Source organism: Pelmatolapia mariae, linkage group LG16_19 (genome assembly GCF_036321145.2).
Source record: "Pelmatolapia mariae isolate MD_Pm_ZW linkage group LG16_19, Pm_UMD_F_2, whole genome shotgun sequence".
NCBI classification, from domain to species: Eukaryota; Metazoa; Chordata; class Actinopteri; order Cichliformes; family Cichlidae; genus Pelmatolapia; species Pelmatolapia mariae.
In genome coordinates this window covers 28,606,872-28,624,968 of record NC_086241.1, presented here as the reverse complement: position 1 = coordinate 28,624,968, position 18,097 = coordinate 28,606,872, and the positions used below count along the sequence as shown (strand labels likewise).

Here is an 18,097-nt window from a genome sequence, read left to right as displayed (position 1 = left end):
CCTGGGGTCTTGCCTGGTGTGATAGACCCCAGCCTCTATGGATCTTGTGCTCAGTGCTTGTTCCTGTGCAGCCATGATTAGTGCCTCCGTGCTGTCTTTCAGTCCAGCTTTGTCCAGCCACTGGTAGGATTTCTGGATATCAGCCACCTCCTCTATCTGCCGGTGGTACATACCGTGCAGGGGCCTGTCCTTCCATGACGGTTCCTCGCCTTCCTCCTCTTTCTTGGGTTTCTGCTGCCTGAGGTACTCACTGAGCACACTGTCAGTTGGGGCCATCTTCGTGATGTATTCGTGGATGTTTCTTGTCTCATCCTGGACTGTGGTGCTGACACTCACCAGTCCCCGGCCTCCTTCCTTCCGCTTAGCGTACAGCCTCAGGGTGCTGGACTTGGGGTGAAACCCTCCATGCATGGTCAGGAGCTTTCTTGTCTTTATGTCAGTGGCTTCTATCTCCTCCTTTGGCCAGCCTATTACCTCAGCAGGGTACCTGATCACGGGCAGGGCGTAGGTGTTGATGGCCCGGATCTTGTTCTTACCGTTCAGCTGACTCCTCAGGACTTGCCTGACCCTCTGCAGGTACTTGGTGGTTGCAGCTTTCCTAGCGGCCTCTTCATGGTTCCCATTCGCCTGTGGGATCCCCAGGTACTTGTAACTGTCCTCTATGTCTGCAATGTTGCCTTCTGGTAGTTCAATCCCCTCAATTCTGACTACCTTCCCTCTCTTTGTTACCATCCGACTACACTTCTCCAGTCCGAACGACATTCCAATGTCATTGCTGTATAGCCTGGTAGTGTGTATCAGTGAATCGATGTCTCGTTCACTCTTGGCATACAGCTTGATGTCATCCATGTACAGGAGGTGGCTGACAACCGCTCCGTTTCGTAGTCGGTATCCGTAGCCAGTCTTGTTAATGATCTCACTGAGGGGGTTCAGGCCTATGCAGAACAGCAGTGGGGACAGAGCATCTCCTTGGTAGATCCCGCACTTGATGGTGACTTGTGCTATGGGCTTGGAGTTGGCCTCTAGTGTTGTACGCCACATCCCCATTGAGTTCCTGATGAAGGCTCTTAGGGTCCTGTTGATCTTGTACAATTCTAGGCATTCCAGTATCCAGCTGTGGGGCATTGAGTCATAGGCCTTCTTGTAGTCAATCCAGGCTGTGCACAGGTTGGTCAGTCTGTTCTTGCAGTCTCGGCTGACTGTTCTGTCTACCAGTAGCTGGTGTTTTGCGCCTCTGGTATTCTTGCCAATCCCTTTCTGTGCCCCGCTCATGTATTGACCCATGTGCCTGTTCATCTTAGCCGATATGATGCCTGACAGGAGCTTCCATGTAGTACTGAGGCAGGTTATTGGTCGGTAGTTGGATGGGACCGGTCCCTTCTTGGGGTCCTTGGGGATCAGGACCGTCCGACCTTCGGTTAGCCATTCCGGGTGTCTCTCGTTAACTAGCAGCTGGTTCATTTGTGCTGCCAGACACTCGTGGAGTGCAGTCAGCTTCTTCAGCCAGTAGGCGTGAACCATGTCAGGCCCTGGTGCTGTCCAACTCTTCATACTGGAGACCCTTTCTTGGATGTCTGCCACTGTGATGGTTACTGGACCCTGTTCAGGGAGGTCGCTATGGTCTGCCCTCAGATCCACTAGCCACTGAGCATTGCCGTTATGGGTTGCGTCCTTCTCCCATATGCTGTTCCAGTATTGCTCCGTCTCCAGCCTTGGTGGTGCTGTTCTCTTATTGTTCCCTTGCCACTGAGAGTACACCTTTGCTGGTTCTGTGGAGAACAGCTGGTTTATTCTCCTGCCTTCTATCTCTCTGGTGTACATCCTCAAGCGGCTGGCCAAGGCTGTGAGTCTTTGCTTGGCAGTTTCCAAGGCCTCAGGTATGGACAGCTTGCTGTATTTCTTATGCACCTTCTTTGTCGCGCCTTTCTGCAACTCCGTTAGTTGGCTAACCTCCCTCCGTGCTACTTTGATCTTGCCCTCTAGCCTCCTTCTCCATGGAGGGTACTGCCCCTTGTGGCTGTTCAACTTGTAGCCAAGCATCTCACTGATCACTGCTGCCGTATTGTAGATCAGCTTGTTAGTGTCGGTAATCGTGGTTGTAGGTATCATCCGTAGTGCTGCATTAACATCATCTAGCAGACCTTCTGAGGGTACTTCACGTAATCTTGGTAACCGGCTACGGGGGATCCAGGTTTCAAGCTTGGCCATGATCCTATCTTTCAGGTCAGTTCCTCTCGCACTCAACGATCCTTCTCCTATCGCACTTGGGGCTATGTACCCAATCTCGGGTGGGGGTGATGATATCTCCCCCCTGACCTGGCGTCCTGACTCCTCCTTGCCGTAGCATTTATGTTGTACCTCGTCAAGCTCTAGCTGTGAGAGCAGTCCCTTCTTTCGAATGTTGGAACACTGAGCTACTAGTTGTTTTGCCGTCATTGTGGATGTTGGGTATCGAGGAATCCATAGGTCCCTCATCCTATTCATGTAACCCCTTCCGCAGGCGACAGTTGTTGACAGTGGTGATTTAGCACTATATAAATAAAATAGAATTGAATTGAATTGAAGCAGCCGAACTAATAAAGATGGCCCGAATCCTTGTTCTGTGGACTTGCCATGTGTCATTCACACCACACTGGTGCCGAAACCAAGGAGGCGGCATGGCGGGTCCACGCCGGAGCCAGGAAAGGGCGGAGCTCGTCCAGATGGTGTCCAGCAGGAACAGGCAGAGGAGGTGCGCCGCCTGCAGGAAGAGCTGCAGTACCAGACTGAGCGTCACCTGGACAGCATCGAGAATCTGGCAACTCTGCTCCAGGCCTGGTCAACACCGCCACCGCAATGCCCACCGGTGTATCCTGACGGTGGGGAAGCGGTGGAGGAGCCATGTGGGCCACCTCAGCCAGAGGTGGTGGTCGAGGCGTGCGGGGATTCACGCCTGCCAGAGGAGGAGGAGCAGCCGGGTGAAGGACTGCTCCAATCGGGAGCGGTGGAGGAGCTGCTCTTGCTGGATGTGGATGAGACACGAGAGGGTCCATGCCTGCAGGTGGTGGAGGATCTGCTCCAACCGGAGGCGGCGGACCAGGCGCGTGAGGGTCCATGCCTGCTGGAGGAGGAGGAGCCGCTGCATGAAGGGCTGCTCCAGCCGGGAGAGGTGGAGGAGTCGCTCCAGTCGCAGATGGAGGAGGTGCATGGGGGGCCATTGCAGCCAGGAGCGGTGGAGGTCCCGGTGCCAGGGGAGTCTACTTGACCTGAGCCCGAGGTCAAGGTGCCAGCTGTTCCTGTTCGGATGCCTGCCGAGCCACCTGTGAGCAGGGGCTCACGAACGTGCCTGCAGGGCTGTGTTTGCGTTCAACATGGTCGACCTTCGGACCAGCTGCGCCGCCGCTGCAGGTGCCTCCCCAGCTTCAATCACAAACCAAACCACCACCACATACCACCATCGCCCGATTTAGATGGGGTATGTCTTGGAGCGTGGTTTGCGGTGCCATGCAGAGAGGGTGGACATACCTGCGCGGCATCTGCAATCACAGCCACCGAGTTAAACATGGGGAATGAGGGTTGTGTTTTTGGTTGTGGTGTGATGTATGTCCGGCTGGTAGCTGGTGAGCTGCAGCCGCGATAAATAAAATGGCTCAAAACCTCGAGCCGTGGACTCGCCGTGTCTCATTCACACCACAAGTATATTTTACTGTGTTAACTAATTATTGTGGATAATAAAAATCACAAATCTGTCATTTGGTGGTCATTAAAATGTGTTCCGAATTTGGCAAATTCATGATGATTCAGCTCATAAATCATGACACACTGATCTGCCCTGCATAAGCTCACATTAAAAGTATTAGAATAGGAAGTACTACGCTTAATTTAAAGGGTATCGGATCGATACCAACATTTTCAGTTTTACAGAGCACTAACAAACATGTAAATAAATTTGACACATTTTGCTGCATCTATTTGTAGTTTCAATGACAGAATTTTTTTCCTCTCTACTTTTTCACCTCAACTGTTTCACTTTTGTTTGTCCATCTTTATCAAACACTTATTCCACACTACACTCTGTTCTACAAGGTGCATGAGCACACAAGGAAAACAGGGCTGACTGAGATTTGATTGAGGAATCCAGTGTCAGTAATGAAAATGAAGAATGGGTTGCTGTGATGGTGAGCGGCGGCCCTTCAAGCCGACCTGGATAATTGTATCGACAAAGAACAACAGGGCTGGACTGGGACAAAAAATCGGCCCGGGCATTTTGACTAGAGACCGGCCCACCAGGTATTATAGGAAAAACCATAAAGCCTTTGAATGAAAACAAACGCTGTTGTCACAGTGATGTACACTGTCTTGTTGGTATATATGTATCAGTCTAATAAACTTAAACCTACAACATCCTCCCTATTCTGGTATTCTAAACAGTACCCGAAAGCAGACTGCTTGGTCGAGTTAACCTCCTGAACTATCTACAACACATGGTGAAAACCTGAAATTAAGACAGAGAAGACTAGAGGTGAGACATGATCATTACTGATTACTGATGACAGATTTAGATATATTTTCATAAACCATTCATTTGCCACATCAATAAACAGCATGGCAGGGCAAAATATTTTTTCTAACATGGCAATCTTTAAAAAGTGAAAGGAGACAGAAAGACAGGTGAGAAAGAATAAAACTTAATTGACTTTTTGATGGCATTTTACACACAGTACTGGTACAGAATCTAGAAAATGTGGGAAAATACTGGCATCATATACAGTACTTAGCTACTTCTGAAGAAATTATGATGGGACCCTAAAAAAAATTACTATGTACAATAATGGATTTCTATACATTTTACATCAGATGAAAACGTTTGTTGTAAGATTTAGATAATTATTTGTTAAAAGCGAGACATTTTAAACGAGAATAAGAAAGAAAAGTATTTCTTTGTGCCCCCTTTCCCTGTTAATGCCCTACCTGCCCCCCTGGCAAAACTTTGCTAGACCCGCCCCTGCACAGTTACCAGCTGTCAGCTACTTAGAAAAGGATCCTGGTGTTATTTGTCTCTCAGAAACAGTTCATAACTTGCCTTCAACTCATTTATGTCACCTAAAAGGTAAACCTGTTTCTCCATCACCTGTTCAGGTCTGATGATTCAGTAAGGACATTTTCTGGTTTCATCTGCATGTTTCCCTCTCACCAGATCTCCTGGTATCTCCAAAAGTTGAATCTGTTCATCTGGACGTAGCGTTTTGTGGGAGAAACGTTTCGTCACTCATCCAAGTGACTTCTTCAGTCTCAGCTGACTGCAGGATTCCCCAAACCTTATAAACAGTACATTTGCATAATGACTGAAACCAGCCCACTGAAGGAACAATGGGCTGTGAGGTCAGTTCCTTAATCATATTTCCCCAACTCTCTTTGAATGTTACTCATGGCCATTGATCAGTGTTCTTTGATCAGTGGGTTTTGGTCAGTGATTGTTGATCAATGGTCATGGGAATTTGCATAATTATGAGCACAACGAAAATAAACTCCACCTAAACTTGGTTTATATCTGACCCAGATAGACTGCAGGTCATAACTTCTTACCTGAAGTTCAGTTCACCGCCTCGGGTCTCTGCACTTTCTGCCTTTCCGTCATCCACCTGCCAGCATGTTGCATTTGCTGGCCTCCACCACTTGCTAATGTTACTGAATCTGTGGAAGCTCCGCAATAGCCACCACCAAACAATTGAGTTATTTTTTACACATCTCCCAGCATCTGGCCATTCCACCACCTTTCAGTGTTTATACTGTTAGGGGGGAAAAAAACGAAAAAAAAAAAAAACCCATTGGCCCACAAAAACGAAAAATCACCATCGGCCCACCGGGCAAATGCCCGGTATGCCCGGTGGGCCGGTCCATACCATACCATATGGCAGTCCAGCTATGATTATACCGGTCGGTCCGCTGGGCTAATGCCCAGTATGCCAGATCACCAGTCTATCCCTGAACACAACACACACACTCAACTCTGCTGTTTAACAACAAATGTGTTTTTCCTTAGAAATGTGACATTATGTGAGGAGAAATAAACAGGCTTTCCAGCAGTATAAGATTCATTGCCAAAAAGCAAAACCGACAAAACACACATTTCCTTACTTTTTACACTATGTTTATATGCATGCCACTCAGATATCATGGCACATACAGACTAAAAAATGAACCAGTGAAAGAGACAGGATAAATAGTCAAAGTAACAATGAAAACAACCCGGGTACATGGGGCTTTAACTAAATACAAATAAATGAGAGCAGAATTAACAGAATACATCTAATGTAAAGCTAAATTAAAATTTCTACATTTCTGTACTTTATCATTATTCATACATTATATATTTATTTCTTGACTTAATAAATGAAAGAAATTTGACAATAATGATGTGGATCATACAGATGATTTTTTTCAGTTAGCTGTACCTAAAGCACAGTTGGTGTCTATATTAAGAAAAGTGCATTTGTATAACTTTTTCATTAATTCCTCTATCTAAAGATCTTAGCTTTCGTGTTATCAGAACTCTTCAGGTCTGAAAATGTAATTCTCATTCTCTTACTGAGCTTAACAAGTGGAAAACTAAAAAGTCAGAACAATACAATTGTAAATCAACAGGTGCAAAAGAGAGCTATGAGAACATTAATCAACAGTAACAGAGGTTATTATATCAAAATGAAAAGACTAATTCCTCTTTTGGAATTAAGGTACCTGTAGGAACAGTTATTCCATGTTTATATTATGTATCATCAGTACTATGAATGTTAATATTACTAGTAATATTTAGCCGCAAAATAAATAATACAAATGTCATCTCTTCAAAACATGGTGACAGTTTGGTAAATAAATTAATGAAAGTGATTTTTTTTTTCCATTTTATATTTCTTTCCACAGATACAATGATGGTGTAAACCTCATTATAGAACAAATGACTGTACTTAGCATCCAATTTTAATACAAGTAATGAATTTGGCCTGATAAAGCAGGCCTTTTAGGTGTTTTGAAATTTCCTTCATTTTGAGCCCATATACAAATGGATTAAACAAAGGGTGATAGAGCACTATTTGTACTGTCATTATTATGCGTACAGTTTTTGGAAAATTTGGTTCCACCCGAGCTATGCTTACATCATACACAAAAAACAAACAGGCACTAATTAAAACTAACATATGGGGTAAACAAGTCTCTGCAGCTTTCTTCCTAATTTCTTTACAACTTTGATAAGAAATAATAAATATTGTTGTGTATGTGAAAACTATGAAGAGCATAGGAAGTATTACAAGATCTAGTAATGCAATCACACCAAAGACAGTAATTAATCTTGACCTTTGACACTGAAGAGTGTAAACTGCATTATTACAAAATATTCCTTTTATATTAGTGTCACACAATTTAGCTTCAGCACTCGCTATTGCTTGGACAGCAATATGACAAGCAGGTACAAGCCAAGCCACGACCAGGAAAATACCCACTGTGGTTTTTCTCATGATAATATGATATTGCAGAGGTTTACATATAGCCACATATCTGTCATAGGCCATGGCAGCCAGGAGAAAAAACTCTGAACCACCTAGAGTGTAAAACATAAAAAACTGAAAGAGACAGGCGGAATATGTTGTGACTTGTTTTTCAGATAAAAAGTCAATCAGAAGTTTTGGGTAAATAGTTGTGCTGTAAAGAACAGAGTTAAGTAGCAAAGCTGCAATGAAAATGTACATAGGCTCATGAAGGTTTTTATGAATAAAGATTAAATACACAATAGTAGAATTAGTGCAGATTATTAGAATATATAATGTAAACATAAAAAAAAATAAAATATATCTGTAGTTGTTAATTTCTGTGTACCAGTCCAGAGTTAGAAAGGTAACATTTAACTCTTTATCCATTATTGTTTTCAAAGACAAAACATTTGCTCATAAAACTAATTACATAATGGAAAACCAAAAGCAAGACAAAGACTTCACACAGTCATACGAGTATGTGGCAGGTTTTTATTATTTTGCCTTATCCTCAAGGGAGGGAGAGTTCTGAACCATCATTGTTCTGTGTTTTGTAATTGATGCTTTGGGAATGTACAATTAATCCTTCTTTTCTGTTCAATGTGAACATTCTGGATGGCAACACTGTCTCTCCTTATTAAAAAAAATAAAAGTAATACAAGATTAGATGTGTAAACAATGAAGAGCAAAAAATAAAAATGAATAAAGTTAATAAGAACAATTCTCTCACACACAGTAATTTCAAGGTGCCAAAATGTGCTTTAAACATAAAATAAATGTTGTTCTCAAATCATTGATTAGGTGACTTCATAGCAGTATTCATGTTGGTGATGTCCTTTGTGTAAAAACTGTTCAGTTTTGTGTGTCCTGTATCATTAGCCCAAGGACAGAAATTCTTATACAAACTAAGTGCAACAATGTGCATATGTCCAGAACAATATAACAGTGGGTTATTTGATTATGTTCATCAGTGTGACAGCCTGGGTGAAGAAACCCTCTCTGTAGCATCTGGTTTTTGTAAACAGCGCTCTGTAACCTGCCTGAAGACAGCAGTTTGAAGAGTTTATGTCCAGAATGTGAGGGGTTTGCAGAAATGTTTTCTGCCCATTTCCTAACCTGAACATGTTCTGGATGAAGGGAGTCCCTCAAGGTTCAACATTTTTTTCTCTGGTCGAACTTTCAAATGTTCTTTAGTGTTCCTGTGCACAAAGAGTGTGTGGGTTCTGATTTGTATTGAAGTTTTATGGCAATACTTACACTTTCATCATACTTTGAAATTGTTATTGAAAGTTTTACTATTTATGGGTGCATGATGGAAAGTCTAAACCAGGGGTATGCAACCTTTTTGATGATGAGTGCTATCTAAACTTTCCTCAGAAGTCAATGTGCCATATGATTGCATTAGCAATAAATTTAATAAAGCTCTATATTAACAGTTACACACTATATAGAACAACTTTATAGAATTATATTTGTTCGCTGATGTTCGCAGATGTTGGCAGCTATCAGCGAATAGTTATCAGCTATTTTAAAACAAAAAAAATGACACTTTTTATCCATAACAAGAACTCCATAACAGCAAATGAACTGTACAACAGAAAATGCAAATTTATGGTCTCCTCACAACAGTGATAAGAAAAATAAACTGGGCCAATATGGCATGTTTGTTAATACAGGGATACACATGTTAATGTGATCTCTGTTATCCCACTCAGAGACACAGGTCTCCGAGTGTCCAGCATTCAGACGGCTACCTAAGGACACTCATGTGAGAGAAAATCTGCTCGCACAGACATGTAGAGCCAAATACTGTCAATAAGGCCTCTGCAATGTTCTTAAGACAGTTAAACTTGTCAGGTCGTGATGTCCAGCAGGTGAAAATGCAAACTCCATGAACACACACAGCTGTGGATTTCAGCTGTAGTTCTGCAAACTTTGACCCCCACCGAGTCGAGCTTGTCAGTTCTATTAGCTGCATTTCGATGTCCTCTGTGTCCAGGCAGTTAATGCGAGACAAATCCAGCTGCTCATTGGTGCTAACATTGGTCCATACACCTGAAAATCCCAAAAACGCATTGTGAATTCTGTCTCAAGTCTACGGATGTATCCGTGTATTTCCGCGGTGCTGATGCTGCGCTGAGCAGACAGCTCCTGAAGCATTTAGTGTTGGAATGTGGAAATTTCAACATCGCTTGAAAAAACTGCCAGCTAGCAACGTCCCTCTGTTAAGAAATAAATATATATTCTTAATGCTTATTTGCTGATTAGAGTGTTTTATGAGAGGCCCAGACTTGACTAGGTCACAGGCTGACAGGAAACTGCATGTTTTTGCAGAATATGAAGAGCAGACAGAGAGTGAAACTAAGTTCAGACAAAGGGTGACAGGTTGCCCTGGCAACAGACTTTAGAAAGAGGAAATGCAAAGCTCCACCGGAAATTTGACACAAAGAAAAGAGGAACTTGTACCATATAAGGTTTTGTTTGTATCGAAACTATGCAAAATATATAGCGAGACAGGCTCCTGATGACCCAGACTTGAGCTGGCGTTTCTGTGTGTGCTCAGTCTCCATTTTCCGGAAAATGTAAAATTAAAGATCATTTTATAAGTTAGACCACTTTGAGCCGTGTCTTTCTTGGCTGTTAAAGAATACAAAGAATGGAATTTAATAACTCTCACCGGTAGGCTAAGTTAGATTTAGCCAATTACAAGTTGAATCTGGTAGTTGGGGTTGTTAGCTAAGATACTGTCATTAAGAAGCGGCGCAACTAATGTGTCTATGCGAGCTAATTTGCGATGTTCACCGCTGGCCCGGCCTTTTATTTTTTAATGCACCTTCTCAGATTAATTCACTGCGTGTCTGCAGTGCACTGCTGGACTGGGACAAAAAAATTGGCCCAGGCATTTTGACTAGAGACCGGCCCACCAGGTATTAAAGCCATAAAGCCTTTGAATGAAAACAAATGTTGTTGTGACAGTGATGTACACTGTCTTGTTGGTATATGTATAATTTCTATACATTTTACATCAGATAAAAACTTTGGTTGCCAGACTCAGATAATTATTTAATAAAAGCTAGACATTTTAAATGAGAATAAGAAAGAAAAGTATTTCTTTGTGCCCCCCTTTCCCTGTTAATGCCCTACCTGGCCCCCTGGCAACACTTTTCTAGACCCGCCCCTGCACAGTTACCAGCTGTCAGCTACATAGAAAAGGATCCTGGTGTTATTTGTCTCTCAGAAACAGTTCATAACTTCCCTTCAACTCATTCATGTCACCTAAAAGGTAAACCTGTTTCTCCATCACCTGTCCAGCTCTGATGATTCACTAAGGACATCTTCTGGTTTCATCTGCATGTTTCCCTCTCACCAGATATCCAAACCGATATCATGACCAGCAGCTTTTACAGCTGTGAATCCAGCAAACATCAGCTGATACTAGAAATTAATATTAAATAAATTCTAACAACAGCTGATCAAGCTTAAACGTGCTGCTGTTGTTTAGCGCAACATCCACTGGTGTCCTTTTTCTGGCGTAAAGTGGTCGATTAACAAACAAGAGAGACGGGACTTGCAACAGAAAAGCCGTTCAGCTGATCATTGATCAGTTTCATGATTGAAGTAGCAACAGGAGAGAGAGGGGGAGAGAATGAGAGAAGAAGAGGCAGCTGTGCAGCTTAAAGACACAGAATAACTCCAGCTTTGTGTCTTTTTCCATTCTAGCTGAAGTCCGGGACAAACTGCATTCCTGTTCAGCTCAATACGAAATGCGTAATATTTTCTCTGAATACGGACGATTCCATTTTTTAACGGGACGGTTGGCAACTCTACTAACTAACCTTATGAATAAAATAAAGTTGACTACCAGTAACATCATAGCACCTGCTCAACTGTATAGAAACTCCATCATGCTAGCTAGTATGCAGTACAAGTTATGATAACTGAGTCAGCACAATGACAATAAACTACACCTAAACTTGATTTATATCTGACCCAGATAGACCCGCAGGTCATAACTTCTTACCTGAAGTTCAGTTCACCTGACACTCGGCCCGGCGACCGCCTCGGGTCTCTCCTCCTCCTGTCTCCCCTTTCCCTCATCCACCTGTTGGCCTCTGTGGAAGCTCCGCCATAGCCACCACCAAACAACTGAGTTATTTTTACGCATCTGCCAGCACCTGGCCAATCCACCACCTTTCATTGTTTATACCGTGACTAAAAAAAAAAGAAAAGAAAAAAACATCGGCCCATGAAAACGAAAAATCTCCATCGGCCATCAGGCACATGCCTGGTATGCCCGATGGCCAGTCCAGCTGTGGTCGTGCCATCAGTTAACCCTTTGCGTGCCAGCTGTGGCACACATGCCCAGGGTTGCCGACCCCTGGTCTAAACTCAGAGTTAGACCAGGGGTGTAGAACAACAGAACCTAGTGTAGGTTCTGTTGTTCTACACTATGTTAATGATTTCCTTCTGACTAAACCTAATGAATGGTGATATGAATCTTTTGAAGCATTTGGCCGCTGAAGGTCATAAGGCCAGCCTTCCAGAGCTGCAGGTTGTTTAGCAGGAAGTTACATTCCAGGGGTATCAGATTTTAGCTAATGGTATCTGTCTCCCAAATACACTGATGCCCAACAGCGCAAATCAAAACCATTCACTAAGAACCAAATTACGTCATTTTTGAGGATGTGTTCTTATTGTACTTTTACAGCTTTTATGCTCAGCTTTCACTCTATCAATCTCCCACTCCTCACTTGTGAACAAGACCCCGAGATACATAAACTCATCTACTTGGGGCAGCAACTTGTCCCTGACCTGGAGAGGCCACTCTAATTTTGCAGTCACATGAAATGTGTGAGCTTACTAAAGGCTCATGTCATGTTACTCATGGTTTTCTCTGGATTTTTAAAGCTAAATAAACATTCATTCACATGAAAGTTGCCTTGCAGGCCCTACTCACTGTGGGCCAGTCACTGTGGGCTTCACTGACTCCACCAGACTCGTGGCCTGCTTCTCCCCCAAGCTAGATCCTTTGGCTCCATGTTTTATAACCTTTCACATATAATGTGGTTTAATTATGAGTTTATGAGAGTCTTATGTATAATGATTTTTTACTCTACATATGGTTCTTTAGAATCAAAAGGAGAGAATGTTGAAGATTATTTTGTTATATACTAGCTTTATACACTAGATACAGCTTTCTTGGTCCAGTGCCTACATTTTTGTTTCACACCTGCAAATGCAGAAGGGCAGGTATGCAGGATCTTCTTAACTGAAGCAATGTCCTACTTCCTGCCTCTGGACAATTAAGTTTTTGTTTAACCTGTCTGTTCCATATATCCTATTCAACTGTGCTTCACCTGGAGGTTGACCAGTTTTCGGCATGACAACAAGTTAAAAAAGATGAGGTGAGGAGTCTGTATAAGTAGGGACTGGTTCCTTTGTTTGGGTGAATTTCGCAGGTCAACACAATCACTGCCTTTAGCTGACTGAAGTCTTTCCTTGAATAAACTGTTCAAAATACAACTCCAGTAGCGTGACTTTATTTATTTAATGCACTAAATTTCCACAACGGTCTTTTGGGAGGCAATCATTAGCGTAGAGGGAGAAGAGCAGTGGGGAGACAACACACCCCTGGGGGAGGCCGGTGCTGATGGTCTGTGTGTGAAATGAGCTCTAGTCCACAAACAGGATCTTGGAATATGTCCCTGGTTTATTAAGGTGATGCAGGATTTATCTTCAATTGACCTGGTTCCCTGGTAAGCAAACTGTAGGTGTTCCACCAGTGGCTCCCCACCAGTCTTTCAAAGCTTTTCATTGCCAAAGACATCAGGGTGATAGGCCTGTAGTCATTTAATCCTGTGATGATCGACCTCTTTGGTTCAGTACAAGTAGACCAAGTAACTGTTTCGCTGTAAGAGTGTCACACACATATTGTCAAGGAAGGACCCTCATTGACAATATGTGTCAAGGAGAGGCCAGGATGTAAAATGTGGACCCAAACACAGATACAATCACAGACAGCAAAAACCAGATTTAACACAAACCTTCATTGAAAAACACAGGAATAGATAAAAACACTAGAAGAGTGTACAGGGGAGTGCAGGGGTCTCGAGTGTGGAGGATCTGAAACAGAGGAACAGCGTGGTTAGGGGAAGGAAACAGAGGCTAGAGGGAATAAGAATGACCCGAGTAAGTGATGTCTTGCTTGGCAGGTAAGAGGAAGGCTTCCCTGGGGAACTGAGGTAAGCATAAGAAGGAAAGGCCGCGTAGTACTAACATAGGTTTGTAGACCATCTGGTGAAGAGTAGTTGTAGATGCTTGTCCTAAATACTGCTGGTTGATTGTAGACAGGTGAGGAGGTGACAGCTATGCTTGACGAGTGCTCTGCCCAGAGGTGGGAGTGTTGAGACAGTGTGGAAAAGGCCACTCGCCGGACCATGACATACATCTGTTCCCAGTATAACACTGGAAGAAGTTTATAAATAAAACATACAGGATTGCCAGGTTAAACAATTGCATAGACATTCACTATGTATGCTATTGCTTCCTTGCAAGTAAAGACTACTCTGTGTGTCTCGCTTTACATGAGAATTTTCTAACAAGCCTATAGGACATTTAAACCACAGAAGCTAACACTGTCAGGAGCAGAAGCTGTTTCACTTTTGTTTGTCCATCTTTATCAAACACTTATTCCACACTAAACTCTGTTCTACAAGTTGCATGAGTACACAAGGAATACAGGGCCGACTGAGATTTGATTGAGGAATCCAGTGTCAGTAATGAAAATGAAGAATGGGTTGCTGTGATGGTGAGTAATAGTACCAACAAAGAAAAATAATTATATTGACCCCTCGGTTCACTGGGCAAATGCCCAGTATGCCAGATTATCAGTCAATCCCTGAACATAACCCACATACTGAAGTCTGCTGTTTAACCAACAAATGTGTTTTCCTTACAAGTGTGGCATTATTTAAGGGTAAATAAAAAGGCTTTCCAAAGCTTCTTCAAAGCATAACGAAACACACATGAAACACACATTTCCTTACTTTTTGTGCTATGTTTATATACATGCCACTCAGTTATCATGGCACATATAGAGTAATAAATGAACCGGTGAAAGAGACAGGATAAATAGTCAACATAAGAATGAAAAGAAAAAAAACCCCCAGGTACATGGAGCTTTAATAAAATCCAAATAAATGATAGCAGAATTAACAGAATATATCTAATGTAAAGATAATTAAAATTTCTACATTTCTGTACTTTATCATTATTCATTCATTATATATTTATTTTTTGAATTAATAAATTAAAGAAATTTGACAATATTAATGTGCAATATACAGTTGATTTTTTTACAGTTAGCTGTACCTAAAGCACTGTTGGTGTCTATGTTAAGAAAAGTGCTCTTAGCTTTTATATTGCGAGAACTCTACAGGTCTGAAACTATAATTCTCAAACCCCATTCACAAGAATCTCTTACTGAGTTTAACAAGCGGCAACTTAAAAAATAAAAATAAATAAACATTAAAATAGACAAGTGTAGGAGGTATGAGAACATTAATTACAAAAGAGGAGACAAAAGTCTTTACATTTTGGCATAATAAACTCTATTACTTTGTATTAAGGTACCTGTAGGAATAGTTATTCAACATTTATGTTATGAATAAACATATGTTATCATAGGTATAATCAATATTAATATTAATATTTAAATCGCAAAATAAATAATACAAATGTCATCTGTTAAAAACACGGTGACAGTTTGGTAAATAAATTAATTAATGAAAGCATTTTTTTTATATTTCTTTCCACAGATACAATAAATGAACATGAAAAGTGTTCTGGAAGGGATGATTTGATGATGTGAAACTCATTATAGAACAAATGACAAATACTTAGCATCCAATTTTAATACAAGTAATGAATTTGGCCTGCAGCCCTTTTAGATGTTTTAAAATTTCCTTCATTTTGAGCCCATATATAAATGGATTAAACAAAGGGTGATAGACTACTATTTGTAATGTCATTATTATGCGTGCAGTTTTTGGAAAATCTAGTTCCACCCGAGCTATGCTTATATCATACACAAAAAACACAATGGCACTGATTAAAACTAACATATGGGGTAAACAAGTCTCTGTGGCTTTCTTCCTAATTTCTTTACAACTTTGATAAGAAACAATAAATATTTTTGTGTATGTAAAAACTACGAAGAGCATAGGAAGTATTGCAAGATCTAGTAAAGTAATCACACCAAAGATGGTAATTAATCTTGATCTTTCACACTGAAGAGTGTAAACTGCATTATTACAAAATATTCCTTTTACTTTAAAGTCACACAGTTTAGCTTCCGTACTCGCTATTGCTAGGACAGCCATATGACAACCGGATACAAGCCAAGCTATGATCAGGGAAATACTCACTGTGGTTTTTCTCATGATAGTTTGATATTGTAGAGGTTTGCATATTGCCACATATCTGTCATAGGCCATGGCGGCCAGAAGCCAGACCTCTGAACCACCTAGAGTGTAAAACATAAAAAACTGAAAGAGACAGGCTGAATATGTTGTGACTTGTTTTTCAGATAAAAAGCCAATCAGAAGTTTTGGGTAAACATTTGTAGTGTATAGAACAGAGTTAAGTAGCAAAGCAGCAATGAAAATGTACATAGGCTCGTGGAGGTTTTTATGAATCCAGATTAAATACACAATAGTAGAATTACTGCAGAGTATTAGAATATATATTGTAAACATAATAAAAAAGAAAATATATCTGTACTTGTTAATTTCCACATACCAGTCCAGAGTTACAAAGGTAACATTTGATTCTTTGTCCATTATTGTTTTCAAAGACAAAACATTTGTTCATAAAACAAACTGTATAACAAATATGAATGGAAAAACAAAAACAAGAAAAAGAATTGTAACAATATGCAACGTGCTTTTGTGCCATTCATAAAGATCTCAAAACATCTTGAAGAACATTCATTACCAAGATTCACAGTTAGTCATATGAGTCTGTGGAAGGTTTTTATTATTTTGCTTCATCCTCAAGGGAGGGAGAGTTCTGAAACACCATTGGTCCGCCTCTTGCAATTGATGCTTTGGGAATGTACAATTAATCCTTCCTTTCTGTTCAATGTGAACATTCAGGATGGCTCTCCTTATAACATTAAAAGTAATACAAGACTAGATGTGTAAATAAAGAAAAGTAAAAAATAAAAATTAATACAGTCAGTAAGAACAATTCTCTCATATACAGTAATTTTAAGGTGCCAACATATGCTTTAACTGTCATGATAAGTGGGTGGGAAAAAACCGATGGGAGATTCCTTGCAAAAAAGATGTGTTTATTTACAATGAAAAACCCGGCGGCTTGTAAACACATAAGAAGAATATAACAGGCACCTTTGTGGGGGGGGGGGTGTGAGCTTAAAAACCGGTCCTTTTGCACGTACGAGCACGCGCACGTGTACTCTCATGCACGCGCGCTCACTCATCCAAAATGCGGCACTTCCAGGCCATGCGATTCCACTGTGCACGCACTGTCTTCTCCTAGCGGGGGGTGCGTTTTAATCAGGTTCATCAGCCACTGTGTGCATTTTGGCTTTTCATGGTAAATTTAAACAAGCAGGAATTACTTTGTCTTTTTACCCTAAAGCGCATTCTGATGCAACCTAACACTATAGAAAGACTTCTGTTGTCAGACAATCGAGCTGAAACGGCAAATGTGTGTGTGTGTGTGTGTGTGTGTGTGTGTGTGTGTGTGTGTGTGTGTGTGTGTGTGTGTTTTATAAGCAGATTTTCTACGGTTAGTTAAGCGACTGCCCAACCGTGTTGCATTGTTTCTAACAACTGCGCATTGTTGACTGTTTCAGACTTTAAGACGCCGTTTATCTCAAGAAATGGTGAAAAGGGAGATGGAGTGATAGAGATCATGTTAGGAGGCCTGGGTCGTTGACCCAGGGTTTTTGAGTTTGTTATATTATTTATAATTTCTAGTCTTTGGTTTCTTTGAGTTCTGTCTTATGGTTTATGTCTCTGTCGTCTCTAGTTGCTCTGTCTCCCCTGTCAGCTGTATCCCCTTTTCTAGTTCGCGTCTCTGTGTATCCTTAGTTGCTATATCCCCGTGTCCAGTCAGTCTGTGTCTGTAAGTTCAGTCTGTGTTGTGTTTCCTGTTTTACTTTGAAGGTCTCTGTCTTTTCTCAGTGTGTTCAGTTTACGCTTCTTTGTCTCGTTAGTCCTGATTTGCCCCAGCTGTGTTTCCCTCCTGTTGCCCATTCCCTGATTACTCCCTCTGCGTATTTAAGCCCTGTGTTTTCCTGTGCTCTCTGTCGCGTTCTACCGTTTACTTAGCTGTGTGTTCTGTTAGTCCTTTGGTTTAAGTTTATTTTGATTTTTTCCAGTCATGTTATGTTACCCTTTTTTGAGTTCAGTATTAAAGCTGTTTTGAGTTCACCTTTGGTCTCCGGAGTCTGCACCTTGGGTCCTATTCCTGTCTGCACACAGCCTGCACCTAACAGAAGAACGCGACCAGAAAATGGACCCCACAGACTCTTTTTCCTCAGAGGACAACGCTGAGATGGAGCG

At 41.6% G+C, this 18,097-nt stretch overlaps 2 protein-coding genes across 2 annotated transcripts; both read right to left on the bottom strand.

The window, feature by feature from the left end:
- Window positions 1–6,944: 6,944 nt before the first annotated feature.
- On the bottom strand, window positions 6,945–7,892 carry LOC134644518 (olfactory receptor 13C2-like). The gene has a single exon (XM_063497607.1). It carries the CDS (start codon window positions 7,890–7,892, stop codon window positions 6,945–6,947), a length of 948 nt encoding a protein of 315 aa, XP_063353677.1.
- Window positions 7,893–15,403: 7,511 nt separating this feature from the next.
- Window positions 15,404–16,345, bottom strand: LOC134644517 (olfactory receptor 6M1-like). Its single transcript, XM_063497606.1, has one exon. It carries the CDS (start codon window positions 16,343–16,345, stop codon window positions 15,404–15,406), a length of 942 nt encoding a protein of 313 aa, XP_063353676.1.
- Window positions 16,346–18,097: the final 1,752 nt, after the last annotated feature.